Source organism: Leptodactylus fuscus, chromosome 1 (genome assembly GCF_031893055.1).
Source record: "Leptodactylus fuscus isolate aLepFus1 chromosome 1, aLepFus1.hap2, whole genome shotgun sequence".
Lineage (NCBI taxonomy): Eukaryota > Metazoa > Chordata > Amphibia > Anura > Leptodactylidae > Leptodactylus > Leptodactylus fuscus.
This window is the reverse complement of record NC_134265.1, coordinates 107565157-107577188: the sequence shown is the minus strand read 5'-3', so window position 1 is coordinate 107577188 and position 12032 is coordinate 107565157. Positions and strand designations below refer to the sequence as shown.

Below are 12032 nucleotides of genomic sequence, written 5' to 3'. Positions count from 1 at the left end.
GTTTGCATGTTCTCCCTGTGTTTGCATGGGTGTCCACCGGGTACTCCGGTTTCCTCCCACATTCCAAAGTGATAGGGAATGTAGATTGTGAGTCCTATATGGGATTGACAAGGTCTATAAAGCACAGTGGAATATGTTGGTGTTGTATAAGCAATAAAGTAGCTCTTCAACTGAAATAACTTACAAGTTACATTAATACAAATACTGTTCACATCAACATTCTTCTGTTTAGTCAGGGTTTGATGGAAATCTCACCAATAATAACTTAATGTGATAAATCAGAATACTTTGGGAAACATTAAAAAAATGAATCCCTCATCACTCCATTAAGAACAGAAGCCATGATTCTAGTGTAAATACTGCCCAATATGTACTATTAATTTGCCAATATCCAAACAATTTGGTCTATTTAAAATTGACAATAGGCATACAGGACAACACAGAAATATAGCTGAACAAGAACAGAAAAGCTGGGATAATACATATTATGGTCATACTATGGTAATAAAAGAGCTAAACAGTTGAAACAAGCGAAAAGACAAAGCGCAAGGCTGGTGAAATGGGACTGACTAGATGCCAATGTGTCACTTGTATAGAGAAGTAACTTCTAGTCATTAAATTCCTTATTGATGTAATTAGAAACTACACTTAGGGGTTAAAAATTCCTCTCACAAAGCAATCGCTGCCCTGATGAATCGGGACCATTACAATCATCTTCTCAGAAGCTATTCATTTTTGCAATGAATGGTAAACATGTTACACTAAATGACAGATAGGAATAAGCTTTGAGTGAATATTTTGAATCTTCACAAGAAGAAGCACTTCAAGTAATCAATCTTCAGGACTTCAACCTAGAGACAGTGTTCGACAAGACGGTGGATGCAATTACCAAGAATTTTCCATAAGACATTTCAAACTGAACACCATCATATACAAAAGGATCACACATCCCACTGTTAGAAATGGATCTATGCATCTCAGCAAAATCTACAAAAAATAGTATATCTTTGGATGAAGATCGAGCCCACTAGCCACTTTATGGTGACCTCTGTATAGCAGGCCCCTATTCTACTGGTAGCCGCACAGTGTAGCAGTTGTCACCACGATCGCAGTGGGAGCAAACCAGCAGCCCAAAGGCACCCCTACTTCCAGTCTAAGCCCTCAGGCTCCGGGCTACACAACTCACAGGCACAACATCACAACAATGGCAGCCAACATGCAGCATTGCACCATGTGAACAGATCTCAAATACTTTAATGTTAAATAGAACAGTAATTTCACAATATTTTTTTTTCCTTAATTCAAAATCCAATGATCCCTTTTTCAGTATTTCTCTAACTTTCTGAAGTGTTCCTGTGTGTGTGTGTCACAATTTTTTGTGGCATTATTCACTGTCATATCTAACTCACAATTCATACAGACTTTCCATTAATAAAACATACATACTTTATTCCGAGGGCAAATCCTTGGATGACTTCTCCAGCGTTTGGCCCAATGAAGTGAAGACCCAAAATTTTTTGTTGTGACTCTCTTAGACAAATCATCTATAATAATAAAAAATAAAACATTTGTCATAAATCACATTTTAAAGGGGTTATCCACTTTCCAATATCGATGACCTATCTTTAGGATAGGCTATAAATGGTAGATCTGGGGGGTCCCTACCATACAGTATTAAAAATTAGTAGTTATAGCAATGAAAATGCCATACAAAGGTATGTGTTCAAATGTCTCAAGTCCCGTTGTAAGAATTTTGGTAATAATACATTGTCTCACAGACTTGCTTTCACACTGCGGTATTTTGGGCTTTGCATTCTACCATGTGTCAATTTATTTCATATGCGTTTACCCGAGGTCAGAGCTCTAATTCCATGTGACTTGTGAATAATGGCCTCCCTAGGATAAAGACTTCAGACTTAGCGCACTATTACACAGTCAGATATTCAGGGCTATTAGAACGCTTATTCCTGTCCTGTCTGCTCATCAGCAGACTAATGAGTAAAGGCTTGATGGTCGGTGTAGACTATGAGCAGCACATTGGCCTTTATAATCAGGATATGCTACCAATAATCAATGTAGATGAATAGGGGAAAAACATCCGCAGTGGCGATAGTTCCCCCAGTCAGTTTTCATCAGAATGTGTAATTAGACCAATACTCACGAGTGCAGATCAACGTATTTCTCATGGATCAACACTTCTGCGGGCTGAGATCTGGCTGTATAATACAGTCTTTATCTTATATTTTGACTAGATTACATAACATACAGTATGGGCTGAGGCTGGATAAGGTTTTCTCACCTTAATATAACACTGAGAGGAATCTCTTCCAGGAACTGTGAACTCCAAAGGTTTGTAAAATGCATGGAATACCTGCAATACATACATATATCGCCATGTGTCAAAATTTTGTTTCTTCAAACTAGTGACCATATGAAGAATGAAACAGTTTGAAGAACTGTTCGGAAGAACCGTATTAACTATGCATTACTCTTCAGCAATTTGTAGGGGAATTCTTGGATCAGAGATAGATATATATATATATATATATATATATAGATATATATATATATATATATATATATAGATATATATATATATATAGATATATATATATATATATATATATATAGATATATATATATATATATATATATATATATATATATCTCATCATAGTAAGTAGAAGAATACAACAACTTTAAAAAAAAAAAAAAATACATGAAAAAAGGTTGTTTTTTTTTTACCCTTTTTAAGATTCTCCACAGTTTGACATTTAACTAAAACATTCCTAAAATTATATCTGAGAGATGTACCATCTACATGGAGTAGGTAAGAGAGTATTTCATCACTCACTTAACCTGATATTCTGAACATGAAAACCACATTAGATGTTTCTTTGTACTTTGAAGGCAACTCCAAAGTGATCAGGCAATTTCTGGTTCATTGAAAATATAAGAATCTTCAAGAACAAACCTGTGGATAGCTAAGAGTGCGCCGCAGCCACAGGCAGCATAATTCTGCACCAACCTTTGACTCACCATTTTCTGCTATGTCCTCTGCATTTTGCCTGAGGTTCAGTGCAGCCCTGGATAGTCTCATCTTAGTTGTTGAAAAAACGTCACAAAGGCCCTGCAGCTATAGCTCTGTCACAGACTGTATCCAGGTGTCAATCATACAAATGGAAGTGGAGAAGGGGCAGGATAGATGACATTTTTGTCATATGTAAGCTTGCAGGTGGTGTTAATAGACTTAAAGATTAATGGATGAATCATAACATAAGTGGAAAAAATGATAATGGCAGCATATATCACATGCAAATATCCTCAGCTGCTGTATTATGCAACATTTATCACTAACATCTGCCACAAGTTTCAGGATAGTCATTGGGAAATAACTCATTTGATTTGCTCAGCAGAATAAAATCTGAATATTTGGCTTCCAAGGCTAAAAATTTTCAGGAGATTGTTAAAAAAATATTTTATTTAATCCACTGGTCTTCAACTTTTCACATTTATAAAACGGAAAAAATAAATCCATTCCATTCTATGGGACTACAGGAGCTAGCAGAGCACAGTACTCAGCTTCTCTTAGAAAGTCCCATAGAGATGAAATTGCAAACTTGCACTGATCTAGCAATTGTCACCAATCCAATGGGAAGGGGATATCTTGTAAGTACAGGACTATCCATGTCACAGTGAAATGAAGTAGGCCCCCTATATAAGTATAAGATCTGGCTGTAGTGGTCTCCAAATATGATCCTACAGCTAATTTCCCTTATGTTGACTACACTCTACTCCACTGTCTGCATGGCAATCTGGTCCTAAATATGGCTGTTGATGAACAGTCACATCATCCAAGATGACCATCATCAGCTTCCATATACTGTGCAAGCAATACTTTCCATGGACACAGTTTTTAATATGGACTGCTGATGCACATCCCAGGTCACATGACCCTCCATCACTTTTAGTAGTAGGAACAGATCACTGCAAAAGCAGTGGAGAAGATTGTACAAAACAAGAAGCCACTTTATAAAAGTGGAATTACTCTTTTTTATGCTTCAAATCTCCATGCTTTATAGAATGCTAATACTATGCTGAACTAATGATATGTCCAGAGTACTAGACACCTTCTACAGTGCATAAACCAAACAGAGATTACTACAACCTATGTAAAACCACCGGAGAAATCTTCATGGATGAGAGGTTGCAAAATAAATACAAACAGAAGGACCCTGTGCCTAATGGAAAGCACATAAACAAGTACCTCAATAGCATCTCCTCCGTGTAGTTCTATGGCGTTTTCTTCAGACAGACCCACACAACCATACTCCAGAGGCGTGAATACCGTGGTGGGAACCTGAATTCAAGTATTGGAAGAAAACATTACATATTTAGAGATTTCAGAGAAAATGTCAGTAGAGAAGGAGTAGCCATGTTAGTGAAGAAACAAACATTTTTCTCTGACAAGATATAATACAACATTTCTTACAGCTGCTGATCCTATTATGGATTATCCTATTATCCTACCTATTATATTATCCTATTATGCAAAGTTTTCTGAAGAGTTACACTGGTTTCACACCAGTGTTTGGGTCTCCGCTTTCAGTTTCCGTCTTCTGCATGCAGAAGATGGAAACCTGGCATGCCGAGAAACGGGGAAACCAATTTTTTAAAACCGGGCACAGAGTCCTGCATGTCCGACTCTGTGTCCAGTTAAAAAAAAAAAAAGGTTTTGCCGCGGAGAGTAAAAAATGCTCACCGGCGCTCACGGCCAGACACTTTTCAACCCCATTCAAATGAATGGGTTTGTGGTGATGGTATTGATTCAAATGAATGGGTTTGTGGTGATGGTATTGATTCAAATGAATGGGTTTGAAAGATGCCAGCAGGTTTCTGTCTCCTGCCCTGTTTCGTGTAGGAAACGGAAACCTGCATAACAGAGGCCCGGGCGCAGATGTGAACAAGCCCTTAGTGACTATATATAAAATCTAGTGACTACAAAGACCCAAAGTCATAAATAAATCATACCTACATATGTAACCAATACACAAACTGCAGGTTACAAAAGTCAATGGGGATGTATATAAAATAACTACACAGTTTTGCACAGAGTAGTAGGTAGTAGAGTTTTGCAACTATTCAGAAATACATTCAGTCTATGGGTTTAAGGTGAACTAAAAATAAATAAAATAAAACTCTATAAAAGCACAAAACTACTTACACTGTCATAATCCATTAATTCGGTGGAGTTATTGAACAAGCGGCGAGCCAAAAGCTTTCCAGCAGCTATGGCTGTTGGCGTCAGCTCTGGGCGACCCTGTGAAATGTAACAGAAAATTCTACTTCTAGCAGAGTATCCCATATTTCTGTCAGATCGGATTACCATGCCACGTATTACAAATGTCTTCCATTCAAGCATCAATGTGCACCAAAACAGTGCTGCAAGATTAAACACACAGTAAAAATGTATATGCATGTATATAGTTATATGGATAAAATGGACACTGCACAGCATGGCGTTATCCTGCTGCAACCACAGAAACTTCCAGTTTAGCACTTGGTTGGCACACGGCTGGCAGTCATCACTATGGCAGGAAACATAAGCGGTGCCCTGACACTCAGGCACTGTACAGAGTAATGGAGCACATGACAGGCCAATAGGGTTAATAGTTATACAAACATCCTTGTAGATATGGCACTCTAGCTCCAAACAATGGTATTTCTCTATCTACATCACTCTATCTGTGCAATCCCCAGACAATATGAATACAGGGGCATTGTGGTGAATGGTATTGATATTCTCCACTATTGACTGAACCACATCCTGAGGGAATATATATTAGGTCCTGAGGGAGTCTGTGAGTCTCGTATATATCATATTGGAAGAAGACTAAGCTTTTGAAGCTGTCTGTAAGCTGCACATCTATACTATACAGTATACTGAGCCCTCTGCTACTTTTTCTGTACACTCGGCTGAAAACAGGTGCTTGGTGAAGATGCTGGGTGTCGTAGGATAGGACAACACCATCCAGACATGGACAACCCCTTTAATGCTTCTGGGGCATTACAAACAGAAACACAACCAAAAGAGACAAGCCACTGGTCTAGTCAATAAATTGTACATTACCTCAGTGATGTCACCAATTGCAAATATGTTGGGGACCGATGTAGCTTCTGTTTTATCAACAATGATTTTTCCAGTTTCTGGCTTAACAATGATACCAACCTTGTCTAAATTCAGAGATTTTGTTTCTGGGGCACGACCTAGAGAACAGAAAGAAAAGTTTCTTGAATATTTTAATAAGACTTACTAGATCAAATAACATACAAAAGTAATGGATTACAAAAAAAATGTAAGATCCAGTTAAGTTTGTTCTATAAGGTAATATGACAATGGAGTAGATTAAAGAGATTCTATCGTTAGATCAGATGATCAGTTAATTAGTGGGGGTGTATAAAAAGAACTCCAGCACCTCAGACCTTCACTTGAACTGCAACTTCACCTCTGACAACATGCCAAATATCAACCCTGCGACCAAAGCCTTGGTTATCAAGAAGCTGAAGACCAGATCCACTGCAGAGGTGGCTGCACCTTTATGTGTCTCAGCGTCAAGTACAAAGAATTATAAAAAGATTTGAACAGACTGGAGATGTTTTAGACAAGCCCAGGTCCGGCAGACTCCGCAAGACAACTGCTCAGGAGGAACGTTTGTTGGTTAGAAAATCAAAAGCCAGCCCCTCTTCCACTGCAGCAGAGCTCCAACAGGCCTGGTCACCTTAAGTCCCTGTGTCGACTAGAACAGTTTATAGGATTCTGTCTCGAAATGGCCTCCATGGTGGAATCGGTGCCCAGAAGACAGCACTAAACAAAAGGTAATTAAAGGCCCACAGCCTGCTAAATGGATGGACGCTGGAAAAGTGGCAGAAGGTGATTTCCCAGATGAATCTTCAGTTGAATTAGACCACAGCCACTGCAAATACTGCAGGAGACCTACTGGAGCCCATATGGATCCAAGATACACCCAGAAAACAGTTAGGTTTGGTGGTGGAAAGATTATGGTCGGTTGTTACCTTCAGTATGGGGGTGTGCAAAACATCTGCAAGGTGAGAGGCAATATCAATAGCCTAAAATATCAAGAAGTATTAGCTTCCTCTTACATTCCCAATCATAAAAGGGGTCAAATTTATGCCACAGGATGGTGCTCCATCTCATACGTCCATCTCTACATTAAAGTTCCTCAAGGCAAAGAAGATGAAGGTGCTCCAGGACTGGCCAGACCAGTCACCAGACATGAACATCATTGAGCATGTTTGGGGTAGGATGAAAGAGGAAGCTTGGCAGACAAAACCAAAGAATCTTGATGAACTCTGGGAGGTTGTAAGACTACATTCTTCGATATTCCTGATGACTTCATCAATAAATTGTATGAATCATTGTTAAAACGCATGGATGCAGTCCTTCAAGCTCATGGAAGTCACACAAAATATTAAATATGGCTCTAATACCACCACAACTTCATTCACCAATGTTAGGAAAAATATCTTTGTATTTGAACTGAATTATTGGTTTGATTTTCACATTACTTTATGTATGTGACAAAACTTTTGTCTTGCCAAAATCTGACCTTTCTGTGTTCATTAAATGATCAATATTTCAGCGGTGAAGTCAGTTTATAAGCTTTTGATTCCACAACATGGATAAGCGACAGAACTTTTGTCAGGGACTGTATGCACAATTCGTTCACATGGTCACAGATCAGGATCCAGTCTTTTTTTTCCCTACTTTTTTAACCGTGGCATCTAAACTATTGCCAATATTTTTATATCCTTTTCAACTTACAGTAGTAGAATTGGCAAATTATGGTTTTACCAGATTTGGCATAAAATGCCTCGGTCGTGAAAGTTGAAATAGTATTTGAGCACTCAGAATGTAATATCTTGTGGAATTAAAGAACATAGCACAGAGATTGTCTATCTTCCTAGCGTATTTAGTAAATGCTATATTAGGAGTATACTGCAGCAAAATTCCCTAGTTCCACTTTTAGAATTTTTCAACAATTAGTATTATACCGTAGATTTACTGAATAAACAGTTTTTTTTCCAGTATTTTCAAAAACTAACCATTTCCATTCTATATTACATTGCTATGTCCACTATGGACATGGACTATTCATAGGAAATGTTATAGATCCAACCTCTACAACCTGTGCTTATGTAGAAAATAAGGGTTCCCCAAATCCACCTTGGTTATCCATTCACGTTTAGGGGAGCTCCTGAAACAGAATAGTTGCTATGCAGTATTTGCAACTCCAAAAACAGTAAATGTAGAAAAGAGCCACCTTTTCATTTACTCTCTGCCCGAATGTGGTGGTCATCTATCCAGACAGGTCAGAGAACCTGTGTTTTCCACATAAGTGCAGGTTCCAGAGGTGGGATCCACATTTATCAGATATTTATGTAGTTTATTGTGAATATTAAAATGTCCCTTTAAGGATAGAAGTGATGGCACTGCTATAACATGAAATTATCATACACTGAGCTTTTCTAGCGCTTCTGATTCTGGAACTTTTCATTTTTTTAGATCAACAGATAGACAGAGTAATAATGATAGTGCCATATTGCCATGTAATATTGCCCAAGCATGCAAACTATTGTATGGATGACTCTTGTTAACAACAATGGTGAAAGCACCGAGCTTCTGTGATGTGTAACCAAGGAGGTAAAGTATTTATAGTGGATTAATTCAATTGTCAAGAAAGGGCCTGTTTATTTGTGAACTACAATGAGGGCTATGGTGTCTGCCAAATATAGGGGGTGGAAACCCCAGGGCTATGCCCAGAGGATATTAAAAGAACAAAAACAAGGTAATCTGGTTGGCAAAATCATTAAAAAGCATCATTGTTTCAGTTTTCTCTCTTGAGCTTTTCACCTTCCCACCAAAATAAGAAATATGTACGTCTTCACCTGAATGCTTACATACTCCGGATCTCCAGTCAAACACAAGGCATAAAAAGGGAATATTTACTTGGCAGAAATACGAGTCTTTTGATGTTCAGGCCAGGCGAATTTGGAGCAAACAAGTGGAAAAACATGGCATGTCAAAGCTGACCAAAATACATCAATAACAAAAATGATTCAATAATTTCCTACATCTGTTAGGAATGCAGGGACCCTCACACCTTCCTCCTTCCCACTGAATATAACAATGCCACCTCTGCATGCCTAGCTTTGGACTTTTGCATATACATTTCAACTGCTGAAACCAACACTTCCTCTGGGAGCTCTGACTCAAGTTGTCGGCACTTGGTTATCTGTCTGTCTTTCCTCCTGTCATCCCCCAGGGATGGAGATCTGCTGTTCCCTCTCTAGCCCTTGTTCTCCAGGCTGATGCTATCAAGCAGCAAAAATAATAAACCTCCAGGACCTTATCTTGGCTCGGATGTGAAACAACTTCCTACCGTTGTAGCTCTTTGTGTATTGAGAGTTTAGGTCTGGATGTTCTGCAAATGGATAGTTAATGGGGTTTCCCTGCTTTCCTCTCTTCCTGCTTGCATGAAGCCAAAAGCTAGCTTAGCACGCAAAGGCAGGGATGAACTTCATTCAGTGCAAAACCACCAAGCCCGATTTGCTCTGACAAAAACAACAGCTGAGGTTATCAATGCCACTACACTTTGGGTTTTCCGATTTACTGTCTCCACCTGTGAGCCGTCTGCTTTAATCACAAAAAGCCACATGAAACGTATTCTTATGCACTTCTCTTGCCTTCTTAGCCCGTTCTCCTGGACATATCAAAGTGCAATTAAAACATTACACCACTGCGAGACCTTACTGGCAGCCAGCCATTCTGGCTCATGTTCCTTAACTAGGATTACATTTGGCAATCAGATTTTGTATCAGATTTGTTAACATTTGGTAAATGAGACCCCAAAGCCGTTAGTCAAGTTGTTAGGGTTTTAAAATGCTCCAACATTTTCACATGCAACCTTAATCCCCTGACTCCCGAGTCTGGCGGTTTTTTTCCACCTCCTGTAAATCAATTTTTCCCCAAGATCTAGAAGTCCGCGCTCAGTAAATTTGTGGAGCTGACGCCAGAAAACCACTTGGCTGTTTCAGACAACTTTAATATATAGTTTTCTTTTTTTCTTCCCCTAAACCCCTTCAGTGCTGCAGGGTGTAGAAGGGGTCTGTATTCATTTCACAAAATCACAATCCAGAGATAGAAATATGGAACCAATATTCATATCCCAGCTAGGTTAACATTGCAGAAAAAGAACGTGCACACAGATGCTTTAAATCAGACAACCATTTATAACTGTACCCTAAACAGCCATATTCGGAATAATACACATTTAATTGCTTCTTCAGCACTGTCTGGAAGGATGGCCATCTATAAGAAGAATCTCAATGTGATTTAATGTTTATTCTCTACAAAATAACTGGCTCCATCCCTGTTTCACAGATACACAACTGACTCTTCGTGGAGGTAGACTGAGCATTAGAGTATATAGATGCATGGAGACACAGCAGTGCTTTGCAACAAACTTTCCTCCTTCGATGACCTCTTCATTCTTAAAACTTCATTCTTATAAAATCTCCAAGTGGTTATGGTTTAGACAGCTGTGGTACTTTACTATGAAACTTCTCTGCACACACATAGCATTAGAAACTAGCACATGTTTAAAGGATTATCTTATCTTATGTGCAGTACCATTCAATAATGGAAGTGTCTGCTCTTATGACCCTTCAACAATGGCCATATACCTGACTAAGACCAATACAATTAATGAATTAGGTTGTGCTCGACTAAGGGTGGAATTGGCAATAACACTCTCTAAAATATATCAATAAAATAGCCATTCCCTACATATGTGGCAAAATAAGCTGAATGTGAGCAACCCTTAAACAACATGCCCAACTTGAACTGTCCCCCCAACCTCTCATCCACATCTCTTTTCGACCATCTAAAATTTGGTAACTGACCTCCTGTCACTTTATTAAAACAGTCATAAAAATTTTCTTAATGCTCTATTGCCTGACACAGCCTCACAACATTACTACAAGCTGCCCCTTACAGATCTCACCTCTGCCCTGGACACAGCTCCCTTCTCAATCCTGTTGCAAATGCTCTAATTTATTTGGCATCACAGACTTTCCACTCTCCTAGATGTCTTTAAAGGGAGTCTATTATTGGCTCTAGTGATTTTTAACCAAGCATATATTTGCATAGCCTTTAGAAAGGCTATTCCACATATACCTTTTGTTTCGTAATCCTCTCAGCCGTTTTTGAATTAGCCCGCTCTTATTGATATGCTAATTAACCAGCATGGAGCATCGGAAGTTCACTGAGCACTGTGTGCTGTGTGTGCACAGGGAGAGGTGAGAGCAGGGAGGCTGCTGCTGATGACGACTCATCAGCCTTCCCTGCTCTCACCTCCCCCTGTTTACACATAGCACACAGTGCTCAGTGAACTTCTGATGCGCTGCGCTGGTTAATTAGCATATCAATAAAAGGAAAAAAACGGCTCCCATTGATTTCACTGGGAGGCAGTATTTTTGAGCTGACGCGGACCATTTTGCCCCATGTGAACTAGGCCTAACAAATCGTTCTCTCATATAAGTGATATGTGCTGCAAATATATTGGGGTAAAGAAGAGGTGACCAAGATACGTAAGCACAATAAATGTCACATTGTGGAGCTGCTTGGACAACGGGTTTAGAGAGTTTTCTGTACGTACACATGAGTTGTTCCTATAAGAGTTAGGATAGATCCTGCAACATTGGGTACTATAACAAGTCCATCTTAGGTTTAATGGATGGGGTGCTAATACTAAAAGCAGGCTGAAAAAATTAAGTTTTTCTCCAGTGATTTGAATTAGCAACCACTACAATGCCAAAAATGAAGAACTATCAACATTTTACTGTATCCAACTCTTTGTTTAAATGAATGTTATATGTGACTTGTGAATTATGTTAACTTTGTATGGCGCATGGGCTTGTGAAAAATGTAGAGAAAATGAGGAAAGGGGAGG

At 38.9% G+C, this 12032-nt stretch overlaps 1 protein-coding gene across 3 annotated transcripts in view; it reads right to left on the bottom strand.

Moving 5' to 3' along the window:
• Window positions 1–12032, bottom strand: part of TXNRD2 (thioredoxin reductase 2) — a 59078-nt gene that overhangs the window by 14632 nt on the left and 32414 nt on the right. For 2 of the 3 annotated variants that reach the window (XM_075275725.1, XM_075275717.1), the window contains exons 12-16: window positions 6131–6267; window positions 5225–5320; window positions 4268–4360; window positions 2300–2371; window positions 1447–1544 (exon numbers count right to left, since the gene is read on the bottom strand). In XM_075275725.1, coding sequence (XP_075131826.1) covers window positions 1447–1544; window positions 2300–2371; window positions 4268–4360; window positions 5225–5320; window positions 6131–6267 — 496 coding nt within the window. The remainder of the gene's footprint in view (window positions 1–1446; window positions 1545–2299; window positions 2372–4267; window positions 4361–5224; window positions 5321–6130; window positions 6268–12032) is intronic. The other variant, XM_075275732.1, reaches the window with a different exon arrangement.